The 12,186-nt window shown below is 37.0% G+C and overlaps 1 protein-coding gene across 1 annotated transcript in view; it reads right to left on the bottom strand.

The window, feature by feature from the left end:
* USP10 (ubiquitin specific peptidase 10) overlaps window positions 1–12,186 on the bottom strand; it is a 54,605-nt gene that overhangs the window by 25,985 nt on the left and 16,434 nt on the right. The window contains exons 2-3 of the mRNA XM_074913428.1: window positions 7,546–7,614; window positions 4,451–4,496 (exon numbers count right to left, since the gene is read on the bottom strand). Coding sequence (XP_074769529.1) covers window positions 4,451–4,496; window positions 7,546–7,614 — 115 coding nt within the window. The remainder of the gene's footprint in view (window positions 1–4,450; window positions 4,497–7,545; window positions 7,615–12,186) is intronic.

The following is a 12,186-nucleotide window of genomic DNA, read 5'->3' as shown; positions in this document are numbered from 1 at the left end:
AATATGGTGCAATATTTAACTCCACACTTCTTCTAAAGCCAGTCTTTTCCACTGACAACTACAAAATCCAAGCCTTCACCTGTTTAACTTTTGAAAATAACTTCTACGTGCGGAAGGGAGGCTTGGGTTGGTTTTCCTGGCATATAAAGATTTATCACAATTCTTAATAACTGAAAAATATTTTCATTAATTCATTAATTGTATGGAAACACCACAATTACAGCTTTTGAAACTCTAGGCTCATTAATACCTTATTTAATTTTATCACAGCTGAATTTATTACTGCATGAGAGTATGATATATAGGACTCTATGATTTTATGACAAGAAATACAAGAGATACACCTCAACATAAGTCAGTGTTCAACTTGTACATACAAGCAGTACTAACAAATTGATGAACAGGATTGGGTTTCAGGCTTGTTTTTTGAGTTTTGTTGGGTTTTATTTTTTTATCTTGGAACTTTGACATGCACTTTAAAGAAACACTAAGAAATATTCTCATGGCAGGCTGCAGTATCACAAAATACTGTCAGTTGCAGAGTAATGCAATTCCGTGGAACTTAGTTTTATAATGTGTGCGTTGTAACTAGTAACACCAAATACTTAGTTACAACTATTTTCATAACTATCAAATAAAGAGATAAAATTAATGAAACTGAATCTCAGGAATGTTAAAGGTAAGCTCACATTTTAGTACTTGTAAGCCTTGTAGGTCTTTCTATATGTATGCTACTGTTTTAAAAGGATTAACCTTTATATTTTGTTTTTTCAAAGATGGGGGACTAAAAAAAACCACATTTCAAATTTTTAAGGCTGTTACTAGATAACCAGACAACACTAGATATGATTTCCAAAAGAATATAAGTGGATATACCAAATTAAAAACTTTAAAGATTTTGTGCAACTTGCATTTGCTGACGCGTGGTACATAATACATCTTATCAAGTATGCCACAGACACTCACTAAAAATGAAGTGGGTTTTCTTTTTAAAAAAAAAAACAACCACAACAAAAAGCAAGCAACAGTTCCTAAGGAAAAAAAAAAAAGTCATTCACACACCTAAAGAAATAAACCTATGGGAGGACAGAGTCTAGTGGAGTGTTTTGATACATAACTGTCCACCTGTTTTGAAACTGTCCAAATACTGTCTAGAGAAGTCTGCTGACTAAAATTTTAGCTTTAGAAAAATGTGAAAGAAACAGTAATCTTCATGATACGTATTTTTTAATATCTAATGAAGAGTAACGTTCAATGTGTGTTGAGGTCTGACTTGCACACGAAAGACCAGCGTATTTGGAATTAATGAACAATGATATGTAATACAGATGTTAATTGCTTTTCTGCTTCAAACAATTAACCAAACTAAATAAGTAAACACATTTCAATCTTGCTACCAGTCAGACTAAAGGCAACTTAAAAAAAAAAAAAAAAAAAAAAGAGAAAAATGTCTCCATACACATCTAATTTCTCTCAATCATGTTAACAAGAGCCTGAATTTCAAGTTTTCTTCACCTCTCCCCTACACCCATGAGAAAGCATTTTATAACACCGCACCTGTCAATCCACCATTCACCAACTACTTCTGCAATCACTGACTAGCTATCACCAACCAGAAAAAAGGGCTTAAGTTTCTTTAAAAAAAAAAAAAAAAAATCAGCAGCCTAGAGATAGGGAGGTGTAAAGCTGCTGCCTGATCCCCACTTAAGAAGGAAGGGCTGGGAGATGTCAGGCATCACCTAACTGTTAATAGCAACACAGCAACACCAACTGGCTATCAGGGATATACACGATGATCTGCCAGGACACACACAGCTCCAAACCAGACACAGCTTAATTTGTTTGCAAATGCAGGGCAGGGAGTTTTAAGGGATACGGAACACAAATCCACAACAAAACTACTCCTCAGTAGATCACCTTTTTATGGAGCAACTTGTTAGTTCAATCATGAACCAGGAGCTAGTTCTTTACCCTTTGTTACAAAACTAAAAAGCGCAAGCAACAACTGGTAACATGTAATATTCCTCCAACCATGATAAGAATGAATTACTGGGCACATTTCAAATTCCTACCAGTTCAAAACAATCAGACTTCTGCCTCTTTTTCAAAACCTCAGTTAAAAATAATAATTACTTTGAAACAAAGAACGTGGTTTCCCTTTGTGGGTGAGTTAAGTCTACCACAGCCAAAAGTGAGAGTTTTCATTTCTGCACTCCTGTCCTGCTCCTCTACTCTCCAGCAAGCTTCCAGCACTTGTGTTACCAAAAGCTAACCTAGCCAAAAAAAAAAAAAAAATTCAAGCAAGTATTATTTTTTTTTCCCCCCAATTTCTGGTGAATTTATATATACACCAGACAATCACAAGAACCAACCGAGGGCAGATGGGGAGCAGAAAACAAAACACATCCCTTAGAATTATGGCACAATGGTAATTCAACATGAACGTGGTAGGTTAAAATCTTGCCGAGAGCATAACTGATATTCTAGCATTTAACATACAAATCAGGAAGTTACAGCTGAGGAATTAAACTTTACACCTTACAGCAGGATTAGAATAATAAATACCAGTAGCTACTGTATAGTTAGTCTGTGGAATGATTGGCAGAAGCTCATTTGCCTTAAGATTCAGTCAAGTTCACTTGAAAAAATGAGAGATTTTTTTTCTATTTGTTTTGACTTCCCACTTTGCTTCTGGGCATCTTTGTTTCAATCTAGTTCATAGTGCTTTTTTCTAAATGGATTGAAACAGATATATCTGTCATTAACAACATGACACCCATATTGAAACAAGTATCAACAGATGCTCCAAGGACAAAGTCTGCGTACAGTACCACAAGCTGTGAATACACAGTACTAATTAGTCTATACAGAGTTCTGCATATTAGAGCTTCAGCCATGATTTGATTATTCCTAGTGAGTATTAACAGGTCTTCTAATTCCGTAATAAAGTTAAATACTGAAGATAAGTATAGAAAAAAATCAGACTGTGGGGATTGACAATATGGTCAGTGTACGTCATCTTATTATAAATATTCTGCATAAGCATAGCATTCCATTTTAGTTTCCACAGCTTCTTATGCAGCCATCACAGTGATCATATGCATGCACAGTACAGTGCAAGCTTGTTAAAGACATTTTTTCAGGCAAAACCTAAGTTGCTGTCATTACCTAATCTCAGGGCTGGGAGGGGTTCTCTCAGGGTCTAGGAATGATCTGAAAAACATTTGTACAAACCAACTTTCTGTATGGCTTGTGAACATTAAAAATCTCCGTCTTAAGAGAATTTAAATCCATAGTTAGACAAAGCAATATACGACTGGGCACAGCTGTCACCAACAATTCATACCATATGGTCCTTTTAACAAACTTTTCAAACTCCTACTTAAAACTACTCAGGGACCTAAAACTGGTCTTGTACTAAATAAAGCTCCTGAATTTTCAGAAATGTTGCTTATCTGCTTTCAAATGGGACCTGTTGTCCTTCTTTACGACTGGCTGTCTTATTTACCTTTAAACACAAGGCCAAAGTCACTAAGCATAATGATCAAGTGTTCTTAAACATTAATATGTGCATTTTGGTCCTCTTAAGTATTTTTGAGAAATGTCCAGTCAGACACTTGCATTATTTTGTCATTTGTATCATTCTCATATACATCTGGGTAAGTCTCAGCTTCCTTGCTCTCCCCTGGTTCAGGGGAAAAAAAAAACAAACACTAATTTACCTGTTGCTCAAAATACTGTGAAAGTTCACTTTAAACTATATAATGTGAAGATCATGTGCAACTCCTACTTAATGGTCAACGTTACATTAACTATGAAGTAAGGCCAGGTTGTAATGTGTATGGGTTGAGACAGAGTAGACGTGTGACTGTTACAGCTTTTAAAACAGGAATGCTGTAATGCATTTTTATATCGACTCATACTTTCACCAAGGAGGAGGGAAAAAAAAAAAACGATTTTCCAAAAAAATAGCTGAGCCAGACAGAAACACGAGTCAATGGGAACACTGAACAGAGCACGGCTTGCAGAGCTGTCTTCAGGTTGCAACTGCCAGAAAATACTTATGCAGTGGCTCTTAGAGGAGGGCCTGCTGAACACACTTGCTACTTATTTCTTCTGGACAAGTTCTCTAGCAAACTTGAGCCCCCCACACTTTTACAGCTACATCCTGCAATATTTCCACAAGACATTAAGACTGTGTGGTAACACAATCAAGGACTAAGCATGTCCATGCTAATTACCTGAAGTTCAGGGCAGTGTTTTCTAACACTCTCATGGATCTCATTCAATAAAGATGTTTAAAAAAACCAATCTGACATATATACACCTGCTGAATGAGTTCTAAGGATTACATTTAAAGACAGGTTGTAGTAAATCTAAGGAAAGTGTCACAACCTTTTAAGTTGAAAAAAAAAAAATGGATGTCAATTCTTACCATTGTGAAACTTACCTGTGGACTTAATACCACATGAAACTGTTTCATTGTATGGAGGGAGCTGTACAAAAAAGAAATGAAACTTATTTAAAAGACAAAACAACTCTATTAACATTCAGTATCAGTTTCATTTGAAACATCTGAATCCTTTAAGAATAATATCATTATTAAGGTTTGATTTTCTGGAATTCATGCTTCTATATTTATCAAATCCCACACTGTAGCTTCAAGTGTCCTTGCAGATTACCACAATTACTGAAAGATAATCTTGGTTACACACCATAGGCTCATCAACTTCTCAAGCAATTCACCTCGCAGCATCAGGATCTTCCTTCATCAACAGTAACTCACCATGATTTTAAAATGAGGAACATACCCTCTTTTTAGACAAAAACGCAACACAGACCAAACTACCTGTGAAAGGATGAAACAAAGTTTTTGCAAAGACAACAGTCACACCTAAACCTTTTGACTCTCACCCTGGTTCAGCTATAGTGTTGCCCATGAAATGTTTAGCTGAGGTGTGTTCTTAATCATATTTAACAAAAACATTTATCATAGCCTAAGCATAATGGAACCACAGCATACAGTTTCTATCTGGATTTTAAGTATGTCTGGTGTAAAACACTGTCATCATTTTATGGACTCTGGTTGATGGAACCCCTGCTATTGGGTAACCACAGGTGGGAAATTTCTAATCCCTCGTTGCCTGCCCCCAAATTCCCCCAGCAGCTGAACGCCTTCCCCTGTGCCTGCATGAACTGGGAGCTATTGCTGCACTGCAAGTCCAGCACCTGCCTGGAGAACAGCTGAACTGTTTCTGCAGTGGGAGACAAAACAATGGGAGTATAGCTAGTTTTGTAACACTAGTCTAAATATTAACTGCAATGGTGTAACAAATACCAAAGACTTTTCCGCTGAAGTCTTCAGTTCTCTAAAGCTACAGATACTTACACATTGCCTCCTTAAAGCACTGTAGACAACAGTGCGTCAGTGGCACAAAAAATATTCCTAAAATTCCATTATAAAAAAGCACATGAAAAGAACACATACTGTAAAATCCATTTATAAACCACAATGTATCTCAATACATCAACTTTCCAGTCAAAACGAGAATCAATAGGTCAGAAAGAGGCTTCAGGCTGTTAAGAATCTATTATCCATATTAATATTGAACACAGATTTGATACAGTTTTATTGTTTGAGGTAAAAACGTTAACTTTAGAAGTCTACAGTCAACAGTTTACAATAAAACTTGTAATTCTTGGTTTTCTCCAATTCAAAGGGCTTAAGAAAATACAAGGGGCAGGGGGAAGTAAACCACCTATTGGTCCCCTATATATCTAGTTAACCAACAGCACCTTTGCAAAGCAGACATTTCTGAGTTGACCTGTTTCGTACAACTGGCTCATCTGAATCATCTCTGTCACCAAGGGTGTGACAGAACATGTATTAAAGATCTCATATATACAGAGCCATTCTAGACAGCTCTTAGCTTTAGCCACTGCTTGCCTCAGTCCACCCTTCAGTCTATAGGTAAGGGAAGTCAATTGGTAAGGGACTTCAGAGGACGTCGGCATCCACGTATGCTGGGACTCCCAGAACTGGCATCCCAGCAGAATGCGTGTCAAACACCACTCCAGTACTAGCATCCCAGTCTTGTCCTTCTTGAATTTCACCCTGTTTTTTTTCAGACCACTTTTCTCTGAAATATCTGCACGGTGTAAAACTAATAAGCATAATTTTTATTTCATCATCCAGATAATTAAAAAACGTTGAACTGAACCAGATCAAGGACAAACTTAAGGAATATCATTCAACACAGTTTTTTTATTCTGACAGCTAACCAGTAAGTAGTACACCTGAGACAGTTATAAAATGAAGCAAGACTGGTTTTAATGCTGTACGTTCATGTTTCCTCAACATACCTTATGAGAAGAGCTCTACAGAAGATATGACATTTTCATCTTCCACAATATAAGCATCAGAATAGCTGATGCAGGACACTTAAGGTGACACTACTGCTATTGTATTTAATGATGGGAAAACAGTAGTATCATCAGAAAAAACACGTATTACCTGAAGATCTATTCTGCATGACTTCCCACCTACCAGAGAAGATACAAAGCTACCCCTAAAGGCAAGTAGAAGCTAGGTTTTTCTTTCTAAACTTCCCCCCACTCCACCCCATTCCCTTCATGCACTTTTACTGTTTAGCAGTATACTATACTAATTATACTTGGAAAATTAAGTTACAGGAAACTAAAGTTGCATTAACAATGGTCGTCAGATTTGTAAAATATGACAAAAGGATTTCCCCATCTACAGTTGAAGTGTTCATTTCCTTTATGCTGAGGAGGGAGGATAGAAGCATGACTACAATATCTGAATGGAAATGTTTGGAGGAAAAGCATGGAAATTGACCTAGAGGAAAATTATTTTGCAAGTCTGGAGATCAGGACAATGGCATAACTCTTCCTTACAAAGGAAAATGGTTTCCTCGGTCTCTGTGAAGGACTACAGAAAATAAGAGTCTACAATACTATCAGCAGTAAATCATGAACTCAAACACACAAAGACAACTGTATCCACTCTGTGATTCTCACTGCCACTGTACTTAGTTATTATTGATCCACTTATTCCTCAGACCTGGCGCACAGCCTTCCCTGGAAGCATAGCTTTGATGGTTAGCAGTGCTCTGCCTGTCAGAAAATATTAAGAATCCTGGTGCTTTAAAAGATTCACAAGACTCAGAAGCCCACCTTATAACCAAGAACACTGCTGAAAAAGTTTTTTCTATATCCACCTCTAAAAAAGAAAAAGCAATCAAAGCTGAGGTAATAGGGCTGGATAACTCACTTTCAACATCCTATCACTACTATTCCAGCTCTGAAAGATGACAAGTAGAAGGTGGAATAATTAAATTATTTCTAAAAATTGAGTTAACATCCACGTACATGGAAAGAAGACTCCTGTTCAATATCTTCAGTTTGTAAATTAGCAAACTAAGAGAATAATTTAAAAAATAACTGTACTGTTGTATTTCAAATAGACAAAAAGATGAAGCTTTACAATGTTATTTCTAGAAACAGTTTAAAGTAGATTCTTACCTCAACTGAGCATCGTGGAGTCACAAAGAACTGGTTAAATTCATCAGGGCTGAACTCCCCAAAAATATACTAAAAATAAAAAACAAAGTTCTTTGTTAAAGAAGGATTTCTATTCAATATAATTAATAAATTCATGATAAAATCTATTAAGATACTAACATTCAAAGAGACCTGTGTGTTGGGAGCCAGAAACTCACCTGGTTCGCATCCCAACTCTCATCTTAATTCCTTCCCAAGTCCTTAGCAAAGGACTTTGGGCTCTAAAACTGTATAGAATGCATTTTCCTTCAAATTCCCACTAGAGGTGATCACAGTACAAACTGCAGCTCATCCCGTGACCAGTTTTAAACCAACACGTAGGGCAAGAAGTTGCATCAGTGTGCATAAGCCCTACACACAAGCTGGTTTATGTTCTAAAACACAGATACCTACCCTGCACAACAGCAAAAACAATTACTCTTCCAGAGTTCTGCTAACTAATGAGCTATGCAAAACTAACGGTACCACACACGCAAAAGAACTGAAACCACCAATGGTGCAGGAAAATACACAAGATCTAAATATCACCAGTTTTGGTACAGTTGCTCTTACAAATTTTGTTACCCATGTGCCTGAAAACCTGCGTAACAAACCTAAGATGAAACATCTTTTCCCAGCACTAACTTCCCGCACCCTTTTTTTTAGGTATTTTGCATATGTATTTCTATGACAAAAAGACAAGTACCTAAAATGACTACCAAAAAAACCCCACGCTAAAATGGGAGTTTATATCCAGTTTACAGAAAGTGAAGCATTCCCAATAAAAAGACCTGGTGTGTTGGCATTTCCTAGCACCTGGAAGCTTCTGTAAAATTCCACCACCAGTTGCAATGAGCTGAATAGCACCTGAACACTCAGGACAGCAGAGAGATACCGGGACAGAAAAGTTGAGCAAGGAGTTGAATATATTGAGAAAATAGACATGAGGACTGGAAAATACCACTAATAACACTTTCTTGGCCATGTGGAAGGGATATTCACATTAAGAGTCACTAGTCACAAAAAGCATGGCTACGGATAAAAAGCAGGTCAGTTGGGTGCAGCACCTTACAGCTTATCACTCTCATTCACTTTCAGCATACTCTGATGGGAATTTAAGACAACTCTTTGCTATCCTCCACCCTTCCATGAGAAAACCGCATCAGACACCAGCTTTTTTGCCAGGGCCAAGTCTTCCTCATGGTAAATCCTTAGCATGGCTCAATCAATATACAACTAAGTACTGGGAGATTGGGAACCAAACCATAGAAAGAAGTTGTCAATTTGAAAAATCACCTCTAGTGAAGTGCAGGCTTTTGCCACAAGCTGTAGATACAGTCATTCAATCACAGGTTGGGTTTGTTGTTTGTTTGTTTGTTGTTTTTTTTTTAACTTTTAGGTGGTTTATTCCAATAAAACTCATATACTTGCTGTTTGCATGACTCACAGCCTTCTACATTCATAAATTTCAAAGCTTAAGTTTAAGCTAAATTCCACAGCAATTACAAAATGTAGTTTTCTTACACAGAAAGTGATTTATACTTATATCACTTTGATGTGTGGAAAGAGTTTAACCATTTTAATGGCCTTCAGTGTTTTTAAACAAATATGAATATATCTTGTTTAGTCAACAAACAATTCTAACAGTCAAAATAAACCAGAACATTTGTGATACAAATGTTTGTAGCACAGTGAACAGTTAAGGCTTTAAAAAACCTTCACATAACCAACTGCCAACTACTAACTGCAACGGCACAACACCTGAAGAGAACAGGATCCCTAAATGGTACTTGAGTGAATGGCTTCACAGTTCTTGGCACAGGACTTAATCTTGGCTTATGCTCTCAGTATAACCAAGTCATTTTTCTTCAGTACCATACCAGTTCGAATTTATCATATTCCAAAAACACGCCTAAGAAAAACACTTGCTGAATCATAACTAAATTATCATTTCAGAAGATAATTTTTGATGCAGTCATGCAACAAAACAATAATCTCTATTGTAGGCTATTAAATTATATAAATCTACCCCTAATTCCTCCATATAATAATAAAGTCTTTCAATTAACCAATGTTTTTAACCGAGGTATCACAGGCCAGGTACTTCTTTCTGAAAAAAAGAAACTGCTTCCTTTTTAAATAGGGAGCACAAGATGAAAGTTAAACATTAATACTATCTTAAGGGAACTCTTTTTACTATAAAATTATATATTCACATAAGGAAATGTTCTATGCAACTGTCTCTTCACAATTTAAAACGGGACATTAAAAAATTTACCAACAGCTAATCCTAGTCAGACCTAGAGCGCAAAAAAAAAAATCCATCCCATTTGGGCCTGAAGAAACCAGAGTTCCATTAGATTTTATGAGGCTTTATTTAATAATGCTTTACACCTGCAAACGCAAAGTAAACCAGTTAAAAGATCCCTGCATAATAAACTGAGAAAAATATTGTTTTAAAAATAAACTTTTTTAGGTCATGACTGCTGACATTAAACCCACCCATTGTAACAGACCCTGTCGTCCTCTGCCTCCTAAGTCAGCTTCATCTCTCAAGAAATACATTTCTGCAAGCTGCACACAGAGCATCCTCTGGTAGCACGACAGAATTTTCCAACCTTTTTAAGGCACAACTACGTGCTGAAGTGAAAAAGAACTGAGATATCACATCATTTGGCAAGTATAACAATCTCTACAAAAAAGGATGCTGGGCGGGTGGGGTGGGGGGAAGCCATTACATTTTAAGCAACTTGAAATACTGCACTAGTTCCCCGCCTGCTGTCTGTCCATCCTACATCCCAATGAATCAGTGTGCCTGGCACGATACAAGTTATCTCTGTGTCAGAAAATACTTGTTTTAGCTGTGAAACAGCTTCAGAAAGACATCCCTGTAGTACTTACTCTGAACCATTAATTCAAATGTAAAAGGTTTTTCTGCAACTGAAATGCCTAAGTAGTGAGCTCTTGCTTAAAAAATGTTTACTAGGATTTCAAAAAAGCACACACCCTTGCAAGAAATCATCTTGTTATCAGTATGAGATTTTCGGGCTCCTAGCTTGTACACTCTAAATTATTCCCCTTAATTTCAAAAGCCTCAAAGTTAGCTTTTTTCCAAATCTAATATTTGGAACAATCAAACAAAAGTTTACGTTATTGACACAATTCCTACACAAGCTACTCACAATCAGGATTCATTTACCCCACACTCTGTAAACAACATTTAAAACACACAGCAGAGATACACTAGCATGTGCTATTAACTTTGTCAAATCCGTTTTAGACTATTTAACATTCTGACTTTAGTATTTTCAGGTGTGCAACTGCATAAGAAACACACCCATCAGGACTACACCAAATTCCTTTAAACACCAAACTCTAACCTGCCCTACACTATCCATCTCTAAACTTGTGTGTATGTCAAGTACTTTGAGGTTCCAGTCGTGGATAACAGACTGAGACTTCACCATACACGCTCTGAGGGAAGAGTGGGTTTCAGATACAGACTGCTTATGGTCAGCCCCAGTGTCAGCAAGAGACTGATTTGCTCAGAGGTAAACTGCTTGTCATGCTGACATCACCGACATGTCAGTGCATCAACAGCCTTTTATTTTACAGTAGCCAAAACTGTACAGTTACCTAAGCAAGGGACGAGCACAATCGCTATGACAATGCATATGAACAGACAGCTGAATTGGCCCAGCTGCCAAAATCCATACTATTACCATGGGTAATACATAAACTGAAGTATGTACGGTGACACACAAACACAAAGTATTAAAAAATACTACCAGTGAAAAGTTGAGATTTAATTACTCAGAGCTCTACGTAAATTTCAAGGAAAAAAAAAAAAAAATGACACCTTCTCCAAGCGTGAATTCATTACACATTTAGCATTCAATTACACATTTTAAAAATTCATCTTGATGTATATCCTCACACAAAAAATGCATCTGCTTGAAAAGCATGCCATATAGTAAGCAATGGTGTAGGTGGTAACTCATAAGGTGGAGCAGGATGATGCTTAGAAGAGAGTCCAGTCTCATACCAACACTGGATTTGGATGAAAGACTGGAGGAAATTTTGAAAATTTCTGACTGAAATGTGTACCCCTAGACTTACTTTTAAAGATACATAATCCCTAAGAGGCTTAATTCAGAGTAAGATCTGCTCTCTCTCTCCTTCTCAAACCATCTCTGCAACCTACATAGAAGCCTTCTGTTCTGGCTCCTGGGAAGGAATCCTCTTTCCCTTTTTCAAAAGCACATATTTCACACCACATTTCTCCTGCTACTCCCCAGATTATTTAACTCTGCAATCATTAACCTTGCATTAAGTGTATTCAAGGACCCCTTAAGATACCGCAGTCTGATGAGCTTGATTTCTGCCATAGATTAAGAGCAATGTCAAAACAGTATCATAAAAATTTCACCGATCTTCCACTTGCAGCTGTGTAAGAAAAACAGAAGGAAAATAAGCCTCCTCTGGGGGGTGGCAGGGGTACAGAGGACAAGGGCTTTGTGGAATTCTTGGAGCAGGGTAATCTACCTCTACTACTTTTCTACTTGTCAATGATTCCAAACCTCCTCTTTGGAATGGAAAAACAAAATCGTATAGCTAAAACAT

This window comes from Athene noctua, chromosome 9, assembly GCF_965140245.1.
Source record: "Athene noctua chromosome 9, bAthNoc1.hap1.1, whole genome shotgun sequence".
NCBI lineage: Eukaryota > Metazoa > Chordata > Aves > Strigiformes > Strigidae > Athene > Athene noctua.
Note: the sequence above shows the minus strand (reverse complement) of the source record. Positions and strands in the feature narration are given on the sequence as shown.